The 18,274-nt window shown below is 48.8% G+C and overlaps 1 protein-coding gene across 2 annotated transcripts in view; it reads left to right on the top strand.

The window, feature by feature from the left end:
• The first annotated feature begins 1,518 nt into the window (after positions 1-1,518).
• Positions 1,519-18,274, top strand: part of Ptprg (protein tyrosine phosphatase receptor type G) — a 680,693-nt gene continuing 663,937 nt past the window's right edge. For both annotated transcript variants that reach the window (XM_052190336.1, XM_052190337.1), the window contains exon 1: positions 1,519-1,642. In XM_052190336.1, coding sequence (XP_052046296.1) covers positions 1,558-1,642 — 85 coding nt within the window. In that variant the 5' untranslated portion in view covers positions 1,519-1,557. The remainder of the gene's footprint in view (positions 1,643-18,274) is intronic.

Here is an 18,274-nt window from a genome sequence, read left to right on the forward strand (position 1 = left end):
TGCCCCGGGGTGCTGCTTTCCCCGGCCCCGGGTAAGAGGCGCGCTTCATTCGCCCTCTGCCTAACCAGGCCAAGGTGCAGCCACCTTCTCCCTGAAGCCGAGAGTTGCGAAAACTCCGCGACAGATCGTCGTAGTTTGGGGAAAGCGGGTGTGGGACTAGGGCTGAATTTTACTAGCCTGGAATCGACCCCCGTCCCTTGTCCGATCTCCCAGCGGTAGACTCGATCCATGGAAGCTCAGTAAGAGGGAAGGAAAAAAAAATCAAGTCTCAATAAAATCTGAGTGCAAAGGCCGCGGGCTTTGTCTCTTTGCCCGGGAATGCAGCAGGAGGGGGACGCCGGAGGTGCACCCCGCCAAGGCACCGTCAAGATGGTGAGGCCATATGAAGTCCCCTCTCCTTGAAAAAGGTAGTTGCCGGTCCCTTCTCCCCAAGATTCCCACCGTACCACCCTTTCCCCCTCCCCCAAGTCGCGGATCCCTGAACCAGGCCAGGGATCTCTCCGAATCCACGCTTCGTCTTTGAGAACTCGAAAATGGAGCGAAGCCACGCAGACCCTAGAAGACAGCTGGTCTCTTCCCTGTCTTCAGGGTTACCAGCTCTCCTAAACGCACACCCATAGCCCTAGGCACGCCTGGAGAGGAGAGTAGTGCAAGTCCTTGGAAGCGGGAGCCCAGTGCGGTCGCTTTAAGAGAGTGCAACGCGCGCCCCCGCCGGCGGCAGCTCGGGGATGCGCGTCACCGCGCGCCCGTGCTTGCGCGCCCCCGCCGTCGCGCGCCCTCAGCTCGCTCGCTCGCCCGCTCGCCGGCTTTAAAGTCTCTGCCAGGATCCATGCTCACATGTTACTTCCTGTATGGAGGCATGGCCAGTTTCCAGCCCCGCGCTCTCGGTTCCTTCCCAGCCTGCGCCGGAGCCACAACTTTCAGGAGCATGGACTGAAGGCGCCCTCGCCCCGGCGCCCCTCTGAGATCCTTTGTGTTTCCCTGCGCTCCACTGGCCATTTCTGTTCTGGGGGGCTCTGCGCTCCGCCCTGCCGCTTCCCTCCCTTTCCCCGCTCGCAGACATGCCTCCTTCCTTGCCGGGGCCCTGGAAGGAGCTGCCCGCCTGAAGCTCGGAGCCGCCGCGCCGCGCCGCGCACAGCCCCGCCGTCGCCCGCCGGTTCTCGGGCTGCGCTGTGCTGCCGACTCAACTTGGGGCTCTTCCGCTGCTAGCCACCGCCACCCGCGGTCCCTGCCTGCTTCGGGCCCCGGGCTCCGCCGCCGTGCGTCTTCTCCTTACCCTGCCATATCGGCTGGATCGTGTCTGAGCGGAAAGCAGCCCTTCTCCTCCGAGAGGATCGTCCCTAGCGTGGCTTTGCATTCCCGGTCACTTTTTGAGGTTTTCCCGGGAGCGCTTGGCAGCTTCCCGGATTCCTGCGGGACCGGTCGCCGAGTGTTGGGGGCCCGTGTGGCAGGCGAGCCGAGAAAGCCTCCAGGCTTAGCGGAGCCTCGCTCGGAAGCAAGAACTTATTCAACAAGTTTACCCCCCTGCCTTTCTCTTTTCGATGTGCGTTTTCGGACATGCGGAGGTTACTGGAACCGTGTTGGTGGATTTTGTTCCTGAAAATCACCAGTTCTGTGCTCCATTATGTGGTGTGCTTCCCGGGTGAGTGCGGGCCGCCGATGGGACGCGGCTCCGGCCCGCGCGCGGGGTATGCGGAGTTGTCGCCGGGGCGCGGAGCTTGGGCGCCAGTCTAGGGACCGCGGAGAGGGTGAAGGGGGGCCGGGCTACTGCTTCATTGGCTCCGGCAATGTTCTAGGAGGCTGATGGTCAGAGAGGGCAGAAGCAGTGGCGGGCTGGAAAGGAGGATCGGGGACTCAGAGATGTGCTCTGACTGTGCCTTGGGAAGCTTGAAGCATCTGGAGTCGGGGAGGGAGGGGGGGGGAGGCGACTTGCTTGGCTGATCCGGAGCTGATCCGGAAGGCTAGAGTTGCAGGATGTCTGGGGAGATTGGCTGTGGGAAGGATGCTCTGTTGGTTTGAGTAATCTGGGGGTGCTCCCGTTGCTTCTGCGGGGATAGAAGGAGCTCCTAACCGTGGCTCACTTTGCATCCCTCCGACCCTTTGTAGGGGGGAGGGCGGTGTTTGGGGATGGAAGGCAGAGGCTGGCTGCAGAGGAGTCAGGATGTGGGGAGCAGCCCGCGTTCTAGTCGCCGGGGCTGCCTCCTTTCAGCCTTGCTCCGGGCTGAGGTGCGGGCTACGCCTCAGTGCAAGCGGGAGGCTGCTCTCTTGACGCGGGGGGCCTGGGAGCCCCGGGAGGGCAGGAAGCGGTGAGCAGCGAGTTTTTGGGTAGATCCCTGCTCCCCTGGGCTCGCGGCCCCTTTCTGTGTCACTCTTTTGGGGCTGGGTTGCCAGGCTCCAAGTGCAGGGCGCGGGTCGACAGCTGGGTAGCTTCTGGCGTCCGGGCAGATTTTTTGCTGTCTGGCGCGCTCTACCTACCTTCATCTTTGCCTTTTTGCAGGCTGATTGTGCCTGCCAGACCCATACCCAGACCCGCTCATTTTCTAGCCAGGTTAAGGCTGGAACAATATTGGCCACACGACAATCCTAAATCACTGCACGTACCCGTGTGCAGCTCGGCGACCCTTCCACTTCCAGCCTTTAGCCCACACCCTCTATCCTCGGTGAGGGCAGAGGCCAGCCGCCTTCCTCCTCTCTTGCAGAGTCGGAGGGCTGCAGCTCAAGCTGCCCAGCTCCTTCTCAGTGGGTGAAGGCCACGTCCTCTCTCCCGGCTCAGGGAAAGAGGTGGGAGAGGGCGCGATTTGCTTTTCTTTCCTCGATCTCCTAAGGACAGAATACCCGGTTTTTCTGCTTTCTCATCGCCTGTTCAGGAGGAATATTTGGAGGCGGCGGTTATTCTAATCAAGAAAAAAAGAAACGTGACACACTGTTTCCGTTTTCCTTGGTTAATAGCAGCTTGTGTTCTGGCTGCCAGAGCGCGGGGTTTTGGTGCAGCGGGTACCCCCAACCCCGTCGTGCACCCAGGAGCCAGGCTCGAGGACCCTTGCTGTTCCCGGGAACCCTAAGGGGACTGGCAACGAGTGATCCCTTCTTGGAAGGTTTGAGGGTGGTTGCGAGGGACAGAGGGCAAAACACTGCGGTTCTTCGGCTCCTTTTCCTCGGTGCATCCTCCTGTCTCTGGAGCTGTCTACAGAGCTTGGTGAGGGTGCGCGTGCACTCATTAGGAGGCCTGGGGTTTACCCACGAGGGTCCTGTCTCTATGGAAGTAGACGCTGAGGAGCATTTCCTCTGAGAATCAGCACCCTTCTCCCTTAGAGACCATTGGGCAACATTTGTTTTTTTATCATTGCCTTTGACTAGATCGCCTCCCCCACCGCCGTCCCCCATGCCAGGGACTTGCCAGCTGAGTGCGCTCGGGTGCACCTGGGGTTGAGCCTAGTAAGGGTCACTTTTTTTATAAGGGTGGTGGGAGGCAGCCTTGCAAAACAGAAATTTCCAATTTCATCTCTGGCTGACCTCTCCGGGCTGTAGCCAGTGTTTCTACAAGGATTCTGGTGTCTGAGGCTTGCAACCCAGTTTGGGACCGATAGGGATGCCGCCTTGTCAAGGCTTGGTCCATTTCAGTTTTCCTCATTTTCCGTCCCTGTTAAGGCATCCAGGTAACTAGCCCGTACCCTCAACCGGCAGCGGAGGGGTATCTGTTAGAGGCACAGGGAAGACAGCTTTTGGAATCAGGCAAAGTTAAAATGTCACAGCCCTGGGAGGGAGATGTATGTTAGCTTCAGGTTTTCCGAGGGTGGTGGGGTGCCGCTGGACCCTAGGGGGCGCCCCAGAGCCACCCGTCAAGCTTCTGCCTCCAGGAGACCGGCTCAACCACCTGCACACCAAAGGGTTCGGGGCGCACGCGTCCAGGTGCCCAGGCTGGGGGTCTGCGACATCTGGCGCTAGGCGGTGCCCACAGCTCGATGCTGCCGCCCGTGGTAGGCTAGAAAACCCTTGGGGACTGTTGTTCTCTTTGGGACCCAGCGCTTCATGCTTTAAAAAAAACATATTTTAGCTCACCATTTTAGCTTTTGGTTTTCAGTTAGGTTTCTCCTTGTGAGTTCTTAACCAAAATCTCGTATTGGTTAGTTTTTGTTTGTTTGTTTTTTAGAAACCCACCGACTTCTCAGCGGCATGTGAGCCCCCGGCTCCTGTTCAGAATTCAGTTACTGTGGTTTAGGGAGGCCTTTGGAAACAGCTAGGGCTTGGGTGCTTTCCAGCGGTCGGAAGTAGGGTTATAGCTCTGAACAGCGCAGGGAGTGTGGGATCCCTGCCACAGCTGGTGCTACAAATGATGTCTTCGAAGTGCTGAGGGGAAGTATTATCAAACATGACAGTGGGCACTGTATTTTTCTAAATCTAAAACATTAGTATGGGAAAACCAGGCGACAACATAGTGGATTCTTAGATATTTTTCCCCGAAGTCTCAACAGTTTCCAGTGCTTTTATCCCGTCTTCAAACATCCGTAAATGTATGTGAGGGGAGGGCCTTTAAGAAGAGCTGGACTGAACACTTGAACCCTGATCCTTCCAGCGGGTGGGGGTTACAGGCCCAGTAGCAACATAGACTTTTAAATAAAAATTGAGTGTGTTTGATTTAAATATTTGGTCTTTATCCCTAGACATTGGGAATGGAACCACCTCTGACATGATGTAAAAGGCTATAACTTGAAAGGGTTAGCTTTTGTTCCCCCACACAATATGATTTTGCGTTGTTTAGCTATTCATACAGAATCATAAAAAACATTTTCTTTTTTCTTTTGGCCCTCAGAGTAATACTCTTTGATTTTGATGTTCTGTGTTGTGATGACATTACATCTATTAGGTTGCGGTTGAAATACTTCAGAAGCAAGCACCTGACTGGTTTTGGTCTGGATGTGTCCAGATCCACATCCAATGTCCACTAACTCATGACTGGTCTGCAACAGGCTTTTCCACTTACTATGTATGCAACTTGGGTGTCTTAATGGCCATCACTGGACTCCTTAGGCAGAGACAAGAATGGAGTTCGGAAGTCCTCAGTCTTCCTCTTAAAAGCTGGTGAGATCTGAAAGGTTTCCCATTCCACCTCTATTGATTCTTGTGAGGGAGAAGACTTCTTCATCTTTTGACATGGTTATAGAATCAAATCTTCCGTGTCCCCTTCAGGACATTGTTTACGGTGAGGATTGCCGAAGTCAAAACACAAACACAAACAGACGTGGACAGACACTCAAAGTAGATTCAAAAAGGAATACCCGAGACTCCCAAAACAAGGGAGGTACCTTGGAAAGAATGGTTGACCTGAAGAAGGGGCATTCAGTAAAAGAGCTTTGAGTAGCACAGTTTATACTGAAGCAGAGACTGCGTGTCTTGCATGAAGCTGTCTGGGGAGTACTGATGACTTAATGCTGTAAGAAAAAGCAAATCCAAAACAGAAAACAACAGCCACAAAACCAAAAACCCCAACCCATCCTTCAGATTTAGCATTTCTGTTCCTGAGTTCACATTAAAATCACCTGCACTTGTGCACTTGTCGAAAGGAATGTTTGTGCCACACCGAGCCCTGGACTGCCTCTTCTTCCTGCTCTCTCTCTCTTTTTTTTTCCCTGTGGCCAGCTCTTTAGCCACAGAAGGAGTGTGGCACCCCTGAGCAAGAAAGGTCATGGAACCAAGCCGTGGGCTGGCCTGGAACACATGTCTTCTGTGGTAAAAAGAAGGCATGTTTTCACTCTTAGCAACTTTGATTCTGTGTTTCTTTCTGTCTAGTGCCTTAGTGGTAGCTTGTGGTCAGTGTCGTGCTAGGTGCAGAAGACAGGTGTGGGTGGATGATCGACCCTTTCATCTTGGGCCATATCTCTTGTGATTATAACTTGAAGCTTTATAGGAAGACACGAGGGTATCAAAGTTCCATCTGCAGTGGCGATGCCCTCTAGTCAGTCTGTGATCTGTCTACCTTGGGTTCAGGGTGACCATTCTTGGGTGCTGAGCAGTTATCACTGGCCCTAGAAATCTGTTTCTACTGGTGCAGGGAATAGAAGACATGTGTTTTTAGTAATGAAACAAAGCCAAGGAAGAAGTTCTCTGTGTTCTCACCCTGCTCTTGATCAGGTCAAGGCATGTGCAGTGGAGGGAGGAGCTCGTGCAGTGAGCCTTGTTTTCAGGAGAGCGGGCTCTCAGCAGGCCTGGAATTTGGCTTTGGTCGCTGGGCTTGGCTCAGCATTAAGTGGGATCATCTTCTACCAATGTTGGCTTCTCTAGATCGGCAGGAAGTATTGGCAGGGTTAAAGGTCACAGGTTTCCAGCACTCAGGAGGCAGAGGCAGGAAGTTTTCTGTGAGTTCAAGGTCAGCCTGGTCTACAAGGTGAGTTCCAAGTAGCCTGGGCTCTTTTATACAGAGAAACCCGTCTCAAAAATAAAACAAAGCAAAGCAAACAAGACAAAGCAAATAAAACAAAACAACTGAACAGATGTGCTCTAGTCTTAGAAATGAGAGCAGCTATGTTGTTGGCTGAGAACTTCATGGCAAGTCATGACAGTTCTCTGTGCCCTCGGAACCAAGTGTCCCTGTGTGAAAGAGTACCTGATGTCAATTTCGTTTTAAATTATTTTTGATATTACACTTATGTGGTATTATACATAAAAGGGGTGTCATGGTGGCTTTGGACTTTGAGTTTGATTCCTAGCATCGAAAAAAGAAATCTGAAAAAGGTATGTATGCTTCAAAAGCCTGTATTTATTACAACCCTTTCCCCCCCCAGTTTTTGAATTCTTTGGTTCTAAACTCTCAGAACTAGATAAATATTAATCTCTTTAAAAGATTAGTATCTTGTAGTAGGAGTAGATGAATTACACTTTGAGAAAAGACCTAGGTGGTCTTGGAATGTAGTTCAGTTGGTAGAGAGCTGGTCTGGTGTTCGGAAGCTGGGCTTGGACCCCAGCTTGCAGTCTAGACATGGTGGCCCTTGGGAGGTGGAGACAAGTGTGTGTGTCAGAAGTGTGTGTGTCAGAAGTGTGTGTGTGTCAGAAGCTCAAGGCCATCCTCAGTTACACCACAAGGTTGAAGCTACCTTACAGTAAATAGACCATGGCATGCACATGTGTATGTATGTGTGTGTGTGTCTTTGTGTGTGTGTGTTTGTCTGTGTGTGTGTATAAGTAACAGATTCATGGTTCCCTCATACTGTGGAAAGGGTTTTTTTTTTTTTGGACAGGGTCTCATTGTATTAACTCAGGCCTGGAACTTGTAGTATGTAGACCAGGTTGGCCACCAACTCATAAAGATCCCCCTGCCTCTGCCTCTGCCTCTGCACCTCGATGTCCAGCTGTGAAAGGGATTCTTACCCTGTTCAGTGGTGGATGTGCAGTGCAGCTTTAAGTATTGTTGGAGGGTTGAACATCCTTTAGGGACACCTAGCCACGGAGGGGCCATTTTACTTAGCATCATTTGTAGCAAAACGTTTGGTGTTTTGATAGGGAAAAAAAATCACTTTGATATAAGATCCAGGCCTGTGTCAGCTTGAGGGTTGTATGACGACTATGCTTGATAGGACTAATATTAAAAAAATTTCAGAAAATCTTCATGAAGGGATGGTGAGGAATACCGGCTGACCACATGCTGCCCGCAGCGCCTGCCTCCTTTTCCAAACTGGGCAATGACTACTGTTTTTGGGGTCAGGCACAGGCGGCACTTCACATTGCTTGAGAGCTTTCCTGTCAGTCATTCAGTGAGAGCTACTGTCCTGTTTAACAACACATAAAAATGGAGGGGTCTTTTAGGAGCCTGGAACTAGTTAATGATTTATTATCGTTGTTATTGTCGTTTATTCCCTAGCCTGGGTTGCCATTGAGAGTTGTACAAGAATATAGGGTAGTTGGTAGAAATTTGTCATCTAGAGACAACGTGCCTCTGCCATTGCTAGCTGTGGTACCCTAAGCAAGTTGTTTTTCTCTGCCTATTCTCCCCCACGCCCCATTTGTGAAAAGGGATAGTGTTAGTATCTTGTCTCCTAAAGTCTTTGTGAAGTGTGAGGGGGAAATGTGCTCAAGGTTGTAGCGCTGTGCATAGTAAATGCTAACTCAGTAAATCAACCATTTCTCTTTTATGCATGTGAAAGAGTTTAGATAGGAATGTTTGGAAAGAGGAGACTGGACTGGAAAAGGAGGACTATTTAGTAACCTGCTTTCTTTGAAACGAAAGCGCTGAACTGGTTTCTATTTGGCTTTACTGCGGAGGAAGAGGCAAGGCAGCCTGAAGGCCATGCATTCTACCTGCTGAAGTCTGAGACAGTCTCTGTCTATATTCTGCTGGCTAAACTTCCTGGAGGCCCAAGATATCAATCTTTCTGATCCTTGGGGACAAGGAGTGGCTTCCATGTACCCTGGGGGGGTTGTTGGGTGTTGGCTCAATTATTCTCTACTTTATAATTGGCACAGGGTCTCCTGGTGAACCTGCGGCTCACCCGATTGGCTAGAGTGACTGGCTGGCAAGCCCCAGGGATGCTCCTGATTTGGCCTCACCAGGATTGGAACTACAGACTTGTTCCGTGAGGCAGGTTTTTCATGTGGATGCTGGGATTCCTAACGGTCTTCCTGGCTATGTGTCAGACAGACACATCACTAACTCAACCATTGTTCCCCTCCGAGAGCTCTTAGCATGTGTTTTTTACTCTGTAACTGTCTTTGGGTTTTGGTGGGATAGAGTAAGGGGGTGCCTGAAGTGATATGGGGGTGTTTGCTCGCCATTTGCCCCCAGATTGCACTTTAACAGACTTGGACCTGCAGGCCGTGCAGGAGACACCATGCCAGCCACAGCTCCTGACCTCTCGTCCCAGTTCCGGTGGCTGAAGTCAGCATAGCACAGTGGTTTTCTGGCCGAACAACAAAATGTGATTTTAAACTACTCACTTGAGCTATTTTGGGGGAGTAGCAAAGTGACACAGTTGGCTGCTGAAATCTAACAACTAAAAAAGAAGAAACTAAAGCACAGTTCATGGAATATGTAACACTTCCTCCAAGAAAATAGGACAAGTGCTCTTATTTTGGGCCTGTGATACTATGTTTCTGACTAGCTAAGAGGCAGGTTGCTGGATCAGGCAGTGGGTATATACTTTTGAGGAATTCCTATCAGTTACTATGTGAATCTAAAAGCGTCTCATGTTTAGCTGCCTCATAAGTCTTCAGCACGCCTAAATCAGATATGTACGCTTATCTGTGTGAATTTGGATGAAGGATACAGCATTTTCGTAGGCGTAGGAACAGAGTCCAGATGAGTGAGGAAATTTGTTATCTTTCAAGATCTTTCCTAACTTAAAAAAATTATTTATTTAGTTTGTGTGTATTTGTGCATGCTGTGTGCCCATGTGTGTGTGCAGGTGTCAGTAGAGGTCAGAGGGCATCCTTTGATGCTCTGCCTCAGGTGTTATCTGCCTTGTTTTGGAGATAAGGTCTCTAGCTTGCAGCCAGCCCACTAGACTAGGCCAGGCAGACTCAGGGAGCTGCCTGACTCTATCTCCCAAGCACTGAGGTCTCAAGCTTGTAAGACCAGGAACCTCTTCAGTACTGGAATTCTGGCGATCAGACTCATGTCTTCTAGCATGAAAGGCAAATGCTTCCCCAGCTGAGCCACGATCCCAGCCCCTCTAGATAGTCATTTTAAGCTTTCTAAGAACTGTCAAGGATTGGAGAGATGGCTAAGTGGTTAAGAGCACTGACTGCTCTTCCAGAGGTCCTGAGTTCAATTCCCAGCAACCACATGGTGGCTCACAACCATCTGTAATGGGATCTGATACCTCTTCTGCTGTGTCTGAAGACAGCCACAGCGTGCTCATATAAATACATCTTTACAAAGAAAAAGAATTGTCAAGAGAGTGACCCAGAGAGGTCTCAGGTTTAAGAGTATACTGCAGGGAGCCGGCGGTGGTGGTGCACGCCTGTAATCCCAGCACTCTGGGAGGCAGAGGCAGGTCAATTTCTGAGTTCGAGGCCAGCCTGGTCTACAGAGTTCATTCCAGGACAGCCAGGGCTATACAGAGAACCCTGTCTCGGAAAAAAAAAAAAACCAAAAACAAACAAACAAACAAACAAAACAAAACAAAAAGAGTATACTACAGGGGAACCCACTTGACTTCCTGTCTTTGCCACGGTTGTAAGTAGTCTAGGGCTTTAGGTATTTGGATAGAGAGAGTGGATAGTGTCTAAATTTGTTGGTGGTAATGTAAATTATGTAAATAATGTAAAATCATTTGGTTTGTGTCTTAGGGTTTTATTGTTTATACATTGGCCATGGCAACTTTTATAAATAAAAACATATAATTGGGGAGTGGCTTGCACTTGAGAGGTTTAGTCTGTCATCGTCATGGTGGTAAGCATGGTGGCAGGCAGGCAGACATGGTTCTCCAGAGTTCTACAGCTTCTTCTGTAAGCCGGAGAAGTGAATGCTTTTAGACCTATGGGGAGGCCATTTTATTCAAACTACTACAGTTTGTAATTCGAGATCCGTTTTGTTGTTGAGATTGGATCTTGTCTAGTAGCTAACCTGACCTCATGTGATCCTCATGCCTCAGCCTCCTCTAGAGGCTGCTGACACTCTTAGGGTTTTGCCACCACACCCAGCTCTATTTGTAATTTGAGAACCAGCTGAGGCTTTGACTACTGTGCCTTTCATTATCCTATATATCCCTTGGTGTGGGCTGCAGGTTCTGAATCACGCACGCAGCACTGGAGGAGCAGGGCTGAGGGAGTTAGTTGGAATTTGGCAGGAGAATGTGGGTTTGGGAATTTTTCTTCTGGAGTATAAAACTAACTGTAAGAATCCTACCTACCAGCTGTGGGATCCTACTCCAGATCTTGATTTTCTTCCTCCTCTCCTTCCCTTTGTGGGTGCTGGCAAGGATCTCATGTAGCCCAAGTTGGCCTTGAACTTCTATCTCCTAGCCTTGTGAGTGGTGTTGGGGCTTGACTCCGTGGCCCTCTTCAAGTGAGGATTCTCTCAGATGCAGTACATCTCCAGCCCAGACTTTGATGTCTTTGAGTTTATTTTTCTCATCTTTGGCTGAACCATTCTAAGGTTCTCTGGCAGTTTTAAGGTTCACTGGATCCTTGGGAGGGTTGTGACCTTTGTGTCCTATGCATTGCTGTCAAGGGTCCAGCGCATCTTGCACTCTGTGTGGCACAGTGCCTGGTAACCTTTTCCTGGGTTTGCTTTCTTGGTATAGGATATTTCTGGTTGGGGTGGTCTGTGAGGCAGGGGACTTGGTAGTACAGACCTGTAATCCTAGTGAGGTGAAGCTAAGCCAGGGGCATGGGAAACTTGGTGAGATTCTTCCTCCGAAGATAAAAAGAGGGCTGGAGGTTCCATTATAGAGCTCTTACCCAGCATCCTTGAAGTCTGAGGTTCAATCTTTATACTGAAAAGAAATAAGTGTTCTCCTTGGGGGTAGAGAGATGGCTCAAAGGTTAAAACTCATACTGCTTCTGCCAAGGGTTAGAGTTTGGATCCCTGCAACGCACCATAGGACAGCTATGTAGGGGATCCGAGGCTTCAGGTCTCCATCAGCACCTGCACACAGCGTGCACTGGCCCCTCATACAGCATTACAAACAATAAAAACCCATCTTGGAAAAAAGGAATCCTGTCTCTCTGGTCTCGTTCTTGTTCCCTCTTTCCCAATGAGTGGTGTGGTAAGTGAGTCCTGGATATTGACTGGAAGAGTTATACATGGGTCCACACCCCTCCCACCCCTAGTCCTGGGGACTGAATCCAGAGCAAGCGTTCCATCCCTGATCTGACCTTTTGTTTTTCCTTTCTTTTTAGAAACATAATTATAGGGCTGGAGAGTTGGCTCAGTGGTTCCGAGCGCTTACTGCTCTTGCAGAGGACCTGGATTCAGCTTCACGTACCTACACTGTAGCTTACAACCACTGTAACTAGATAGGGTTCCAATGAATCCAAATCCCTCTCTGATCTGTGAGGGCTCCTTCATGTATGTGGTGTACATACATATACCCAGGCACACACAAAAACACATCACTCTCTCTCTCTCTCTCTCTCTCTCTCTCTCTCTCTCTCTCTCTCTCTCAGAGCAATCCTACCAACAAAACAAAACAAAGCCCCAGACAACCGAGCACCTGTGGGACAGGCTGGTGGTGGCGGTGAACAAGAGGACCATTGTTCCCAGTTCCTGCCTACAGCCACGCTAGTTACTCCCTTGACTCTGAGGTGTGCAGGGCAAACCTATTTCGGGGCATGACCTCATGACCTTGTTCAGAATTAGAGCCTGACCTACACCGGATGGGAGCATTGTCTAGCTGACCTCTGTCCTTGAGGAATGGGCGAGGCTGGAGGCTTGAGTGGGTCCCACAGCTTTTCTGCAGAGAGTCTGGATGAGTCACGTGAAGGGACACCTGGTCCTGTTGAGCATCAGTACGGAATGTCAGTTCCCACAGGGCCTGGGCATCTCGGCTGCTGCCTCATCTTCTAGACAGTTACAGCATTTCTTACTCCTTGGCCTGTTTCGTCACTGCTAATATCCAGTTGGCACTAATCAATTAAACAGGATTGTAAGAGCTGAGTGCTTCTCTCCTTGGCTATTTATTGATTTCACTAAATTGAAAAGTAGTTTAGATAGGTCCTTCCTTATTCCAAACCTGCCCTGACCTCATCACATTGCCGAAGATGACCTTGAGCTAATGATCCTTCTATCTCAACCTCTGAGAGCTGGGATTAGAAGAATACGTTACCATGCCCCATTTATGCAGTTTGGGGGAATGTAATCCAAGGCCTGGGCATGCCGGGTACGCATTCTCCCAACCAAACCATACCCTTGCTCCACATTTTCTTTGGAGATAAGGCCTTACTCTTTAGCTAAGGTTAGCCTAGAACTCAGGATGTCTCACCTTCTTTGTCTCATGGGTTCTAGATTTCATTGGCTCTAGATTCTTGACTGAACAGTCAACCTTATTGATCCTGAAATACAGTTCCAAAGATGTATGTTTGCTCATATCAGCACAGTTTTTGGTGATTTTTACATTTTATGGATGTTTTGCCTGCATGCAAAACATATGTTCATGCAAAACGAATGTTTATCACGTTTGTGCAGTGCCTGAGGCGGCCAGTAGAGGGCGGGTCAGAGTGCTGACTGCTCTTCCAGAGGACCTGGGTTTGATTCCTAGCACCTACAGGGTGGCTAACAATGTCTATAACTTCAGTTCCAGGGCTTCTGATGTCATCTTCTGGCCTCTGAGGGCATCAAGCATGCATGTGATATGCAGACTTACATGCAGCCAAAACAGCCTTACATACAAACTAATAAGTTAAAAAAAAATCCCACAAAATAAAAGCTTAAAAAAATAAAAGGATATTTTACATTCATTTAGTCAATAAAAGTCTTCTGGGAAAACAAGGCTGGCCTGGCAGTTTTGCGGGCACCTTGCAGACAGTGGCGGTCACATCAGCTGCCCGTCCCTGCCCAATCAGCAGCTTCTCACGAAAGGGTTACTCATTAGAAACGCGGAGATGAAAGCGACCAGGAGTCCCTGTGCTTGCTTGGCAACCTGCAGAGGCTGCCCCCTAGGGATGGGGCGCACACCTGCCCACAGTGGTTATTTACAACACTAGGCTGGTCTCTTGAGGTGTTTGCTGCTTTGGTGTGGGTGGACTCTCACTGAGGGACAGTTTTTCTTTCAAGCGGTGTAGGGTTTTGTATTGCTTGAACAGGTTGTGTTCACTTGTGTGCATGCGTGCGTGTTTTTGAATGTGCACTCTTGGCTGCTGATGCGACTTCATTCCTGTCAGTCTGGCATGTAAAGCTTGGCTTAGCTGTCCCAGTCCTTCTGGTCTCCTTTTGGTTTCACACTTGTCATGCTATCTGGATATCTCACAGTAGTGTGGTGACTTCTCTTGGTGCTTTTAGTAACTGTGGGCTTGATCGACTAAAGCCAGGGCTCTGAGAAAGATCTCATCTGATTTTCAAGTTAACACCTTTGTCGCTTTCTTATCCAACAACTACTAAGTCTGGGATGATTTGGATGAGGTCCTTCGTGAAGGCCGTGGTCAGTGCAGTAAGGTCCGATCGATAAACATGAGAGATGCGACTTTAGTGGGCTGCTTGCTACTTCATTTTTATTTCATACTTATCTCTGCCCTTTCCATCGTTTAATAAGTAGATTTATAGTGATAACAATCACATATCTTGCTTTGTATTCATGAAGGGGTATGTGTGTGTGTATATATACATGCGCGCATGTGTGCGTGCATACACATGTGTCTGCTGTGTGTGTTTTTGTGTGTGTGTGTGTGCCCATGTGCCCATGAGGAGGCCAGAGGAAGCCATCAGGTGTCCTGCTCTGTCACTGCCTGCCTTGTTCTCCAGAGACAGAGATTCTCTTGGGATCTGGAGAGACACTACCAACCAGCGAACTTCAGTGATTCCTCACCCTTCCCCGGAACAGCGTACTCCCAGCTCTTTCCCCCTCCTCCATATGGGGGCTGGCATCAAACTCAGTCCTCCTGTTCTCGCATCATATGATCTCCTCAGTCTGAAGTCAAGAGCAACATGTGGAAGCCCGAGCTTTGTGCTGAGGTTGTGGGCAGCTTTTGACTGACAGATGGAAGGTGGGAGGGACCTGCTGAGATGCTCCTGAGGCCCACACCCCTCTTTCCATCTTGTGTCTTGAGTGTAGAGTGGCAGTTACTGTAGTTGAGGACCAACAGGTTGAAGAAGAGGTAGCATCTTCCAACAGTATCCCAGGACACTTCCTGAACTCTGAGTAACCTGTTTATCTTATCTTCTTAGGAGTTGCATTTCTCAAGGTTACATTTCCTAACAGAATTCTGAGGGTAAATGTCATGGTGGTTGAAGTTCTTCTTTAATAGTGAATACTAGCTGGTTGGGATTATGGGATTATGGATACTGTAAATCCATAGTGTAGGATTACAAGTTCTAGGCCAGCCTGTGCTATGGAGTGAAAACTTGGAGAGAAAGGAAGGAAGGGGGAGGAAAGGAGACAGACAGAAACATACACACACACACACACACACATACACATACACACACACACACACACACAAAGAGAGAGAGAGAGAGAGAGAGAGAGAGAGAGAGAGAGAGAGAGAGAGAGAGAGAGAATGAGAATGAATTTGTATCTTCTTGTTGCTGGCCCACAAGGTATCTAAGCCAGATATATTCTGATTACAAAGCATCTGTGTTTGGGAGCCCCAGGGTCATATGACACTGTGTGTACTGCTTCTAATCCTTTTCTCCCATTGTTTTTTGGTGTGATAAATTCTATCCAACTAGTGGTCAGTGTGTCAAGAATGACCTTGGTCCTAGGATTAGTCAGAACTTGGCCCTGTCATTTCTGCTTTGGTTGTTTTAGGAGAAGGGCCGAGCGGTTGGTAGAGGGTAACAGAATGAGCCTCAGGCATGGAACAGATCTGTTGTCTTGAAATGACTCTGGGCAGGCAGGCTGTCCAGGAGAAGGGCTTGTCACAGTTGACCTTTCCTTCAGTGACAGGTGCTAGCTGACCACCTTGTTTAGTACATTGGCTGTGACTTGCATTGACCAGTGTGTCATGGTGACAGCAAATGTGTGTGGGCAGAGACCAAGGTTTCTAGAACACTCTGGATGCCAGCCCTGTTTTATTTTGCATCACCCCCCTTGTTTTCTTTTCTAAAGCTAGCTATTTTCTTTTACTTACATGCAGATAAAGGCCATTAGTGGAGAGTGTACAAAATTTTTTGAGTTAAAATCATCCGGCCCTCATTTTCTCAATTGTCTGTTTTGTAAGAAGTCGCTGAAATTAGTCACCATAGTAGAGGTGGGTAGGTTGGCGCGAGAGGTCTCTCTGGACACATTTTCTTTAGGTTGTGATTTATAGAAGCTCAACTTTTCTGTTTGTGAAGTTTCTTACTGGATAGGAAATAGCTGCTGGTCTTGAAATTTCTGCTTTTGCTCTTGATATAAAATGGAGGAAAAATTGATTCCTAGAAAAATCTAGCGAATGTGCTGGTGCTCTCACGTCATAAATGAAGGAGGCTGTGGAGATACTTCTTAAATGCTTGATGGCCTTTGAGCAGGGTTCTGAGGGAGCGAGAGAGCGGTCATAGGTGCTGTGCTTAGCTGCCGCCTTCACTGTCTTTGCCCAGCGACTTGTCTTTGTTGGTTTTTCTTGCCTTTCAAATGGAAACAATGGGTTTCAACCTTCTAGATTGCCTCAGAAGAATCAAGTGAGACAGGGCTGCAAATGACCAGAAAAGAGCTGGGTGTGTAGACTGTTAGAAAGAGCGCTGCATATAAGAGCTGTTGCTTGGGACTTACTGTACCGACTTGTCCTTCACTGTGACCTAACACCGAGCACGGACAGCTTCTGGGAGAATCACGTATGTCGGCTCACAGTTTCAGAGTGGTCAACCCATGGTGGAGCAGATGGTAAGGCAGAAGAGAATGGCTCGAACCGCAATGGCCAGGAAGCAAAGCAAAGGCCCATAGCAAGAGCCCAGCAAGGGGCCCTGACGACTCGGACACACTGTAGTCTCCCCAGTGTTTCAACCAGTCCCACCTCCCGGTGATGGCATCATATTGTTAATCCGTCAATGGACTAATCTACTGATTAGGACAGAGTCCTTGCAGACATGCCCAGAGCTGTATGTCCTATATCCCCCAAGCGTTTCACATCAGGCTGAGTCAGTAGTCACTACCAACCATTACACTTACGAAACAAATGCTTGCCTAAGTGTGCTCTCAGTTAATGCTGTGCAGTCCTGTGGAGAGGGGAGTGAGCTGGCGTTCAGGGAGAGCAGAGACTCTGTGGCTGACAGAGCAGCTGAGGTGTGGCTTTCTGCCTCCAGGCTCTGTTCTTCCTTCCTTGAAGAGCAGGGAGCAGACAGAGGCACATCTTTCTCTTGGCCAAAACTTTGTCAGCATTTCTGTTGCTGTGATCAAATATCTCAGACATGGTCATCTTAAAAGTAGAGAAGAGCTTATTTGGCTTGTGATTGGCTTAATAGGTTTTAGTACCTGGTTGCTTGGCTTGTTACTTGGGACAGGGATGAAGGGAAAATGTCATGGGGCAAGCCTGTTCATAGTGTGGTGACTGAGAGAAAGGGGACAGGGACAGAATTCCCCAAGGACACGCTTCCTCCACCCCTAGGACCCATCCTTTCTGTAGGGTACCTCTGACAGTGCCGTGGAGGACTGACCAAACCTTTAATACGTGTGACCTCAGAGGGACCTCCGATGTTAGCAGCTGCTAAGGCTTGAGTTGCTGTTTTTCTCATCAGCTTGAAGGACAGGTCTGCAAGAACAGGCTGTCTTCCTACTTAATACTCTTGGTATACCAGGCCAGTTTATGCCTAAAATTGTCAATGTGAGGACGATGCTTACACATTGTGAGATAGCTCTGTGGTAATATGAGGCCTATCACTTCCTCAGGGTGCACGGGGACAGACTCATTCAAAGAAACACAACACCTAATGGCTTCTTTCTACACAGGGGCCAGGGGTTGGAATTTGAGCTCAGGGTTCTCATTCCTATAGTAGTGGCAGACATTGCTAATCAATCATAGAGCTATTTGCTCTTGAAGCCTGAATGAGGGCTTAGAAATCGCACAGAGGAGGACATTCATGCCAGCCCTGTGGTATACTGAGACACACTCAGCCTTCAAAAACAGCAGAATAAGTACAAGCATATCCAGTGGGCTTTTATACCCTTGTAAATACACACACACACACACACACACACACACACACACACACACACACTCTGGCAGTTTTTAAGATTTCCTGGTCCATGAAATTGCGTTGGTTTCATATTTGACACAGGTTTGTTTATTTGGGGAGATAGGATCCTATCTCTTGATGGCAGTTACATCATATTCTAATTGGTGAGATGGGCTGACAGAGGGAGGCTTAGGGATCTAAAATTACTCACCTATTTTCCCTTTCTTCAAAGCCCAGAGGTTTTACATCAGATGATGGTTCTTGTAGGACTGTTTGTATTCTGAGGTGACACCTTTTTGAATTCTTAGCTATTTAAGTTAAGTGTTAAGTACAGGCTTAGTGACTGACTTAATAGATTCCGCTCCTCTGTTTATGCCTGGTGAAGTGTCTTGTGTTTACTGTGAATACATTCAGCAGGACCTTTATGGCAGTCTGTGTCGCAGAATTTGATTGGTCCTTTGGTGGGTGTTATTTTTATAAAAGGAAATTGGAGAGGAGAGATGGGAGCCTGAGGAATTCCTTCTGTAAGATAGGATA

This window comes from Apodemus sylvaticus, chromosome 8 (genome assembly GCF_947179515.1).
Source record: "Apodemus sylvaticus chromosome 8, mApoSyl1.1, whole genome shotgun sequence".
Lineage (NCBI taxonomy): Eukaryota > Metazoa > Chordata > Mammalia > Rodentia > Muridae > Apodemus > Apodemus sylvaticus.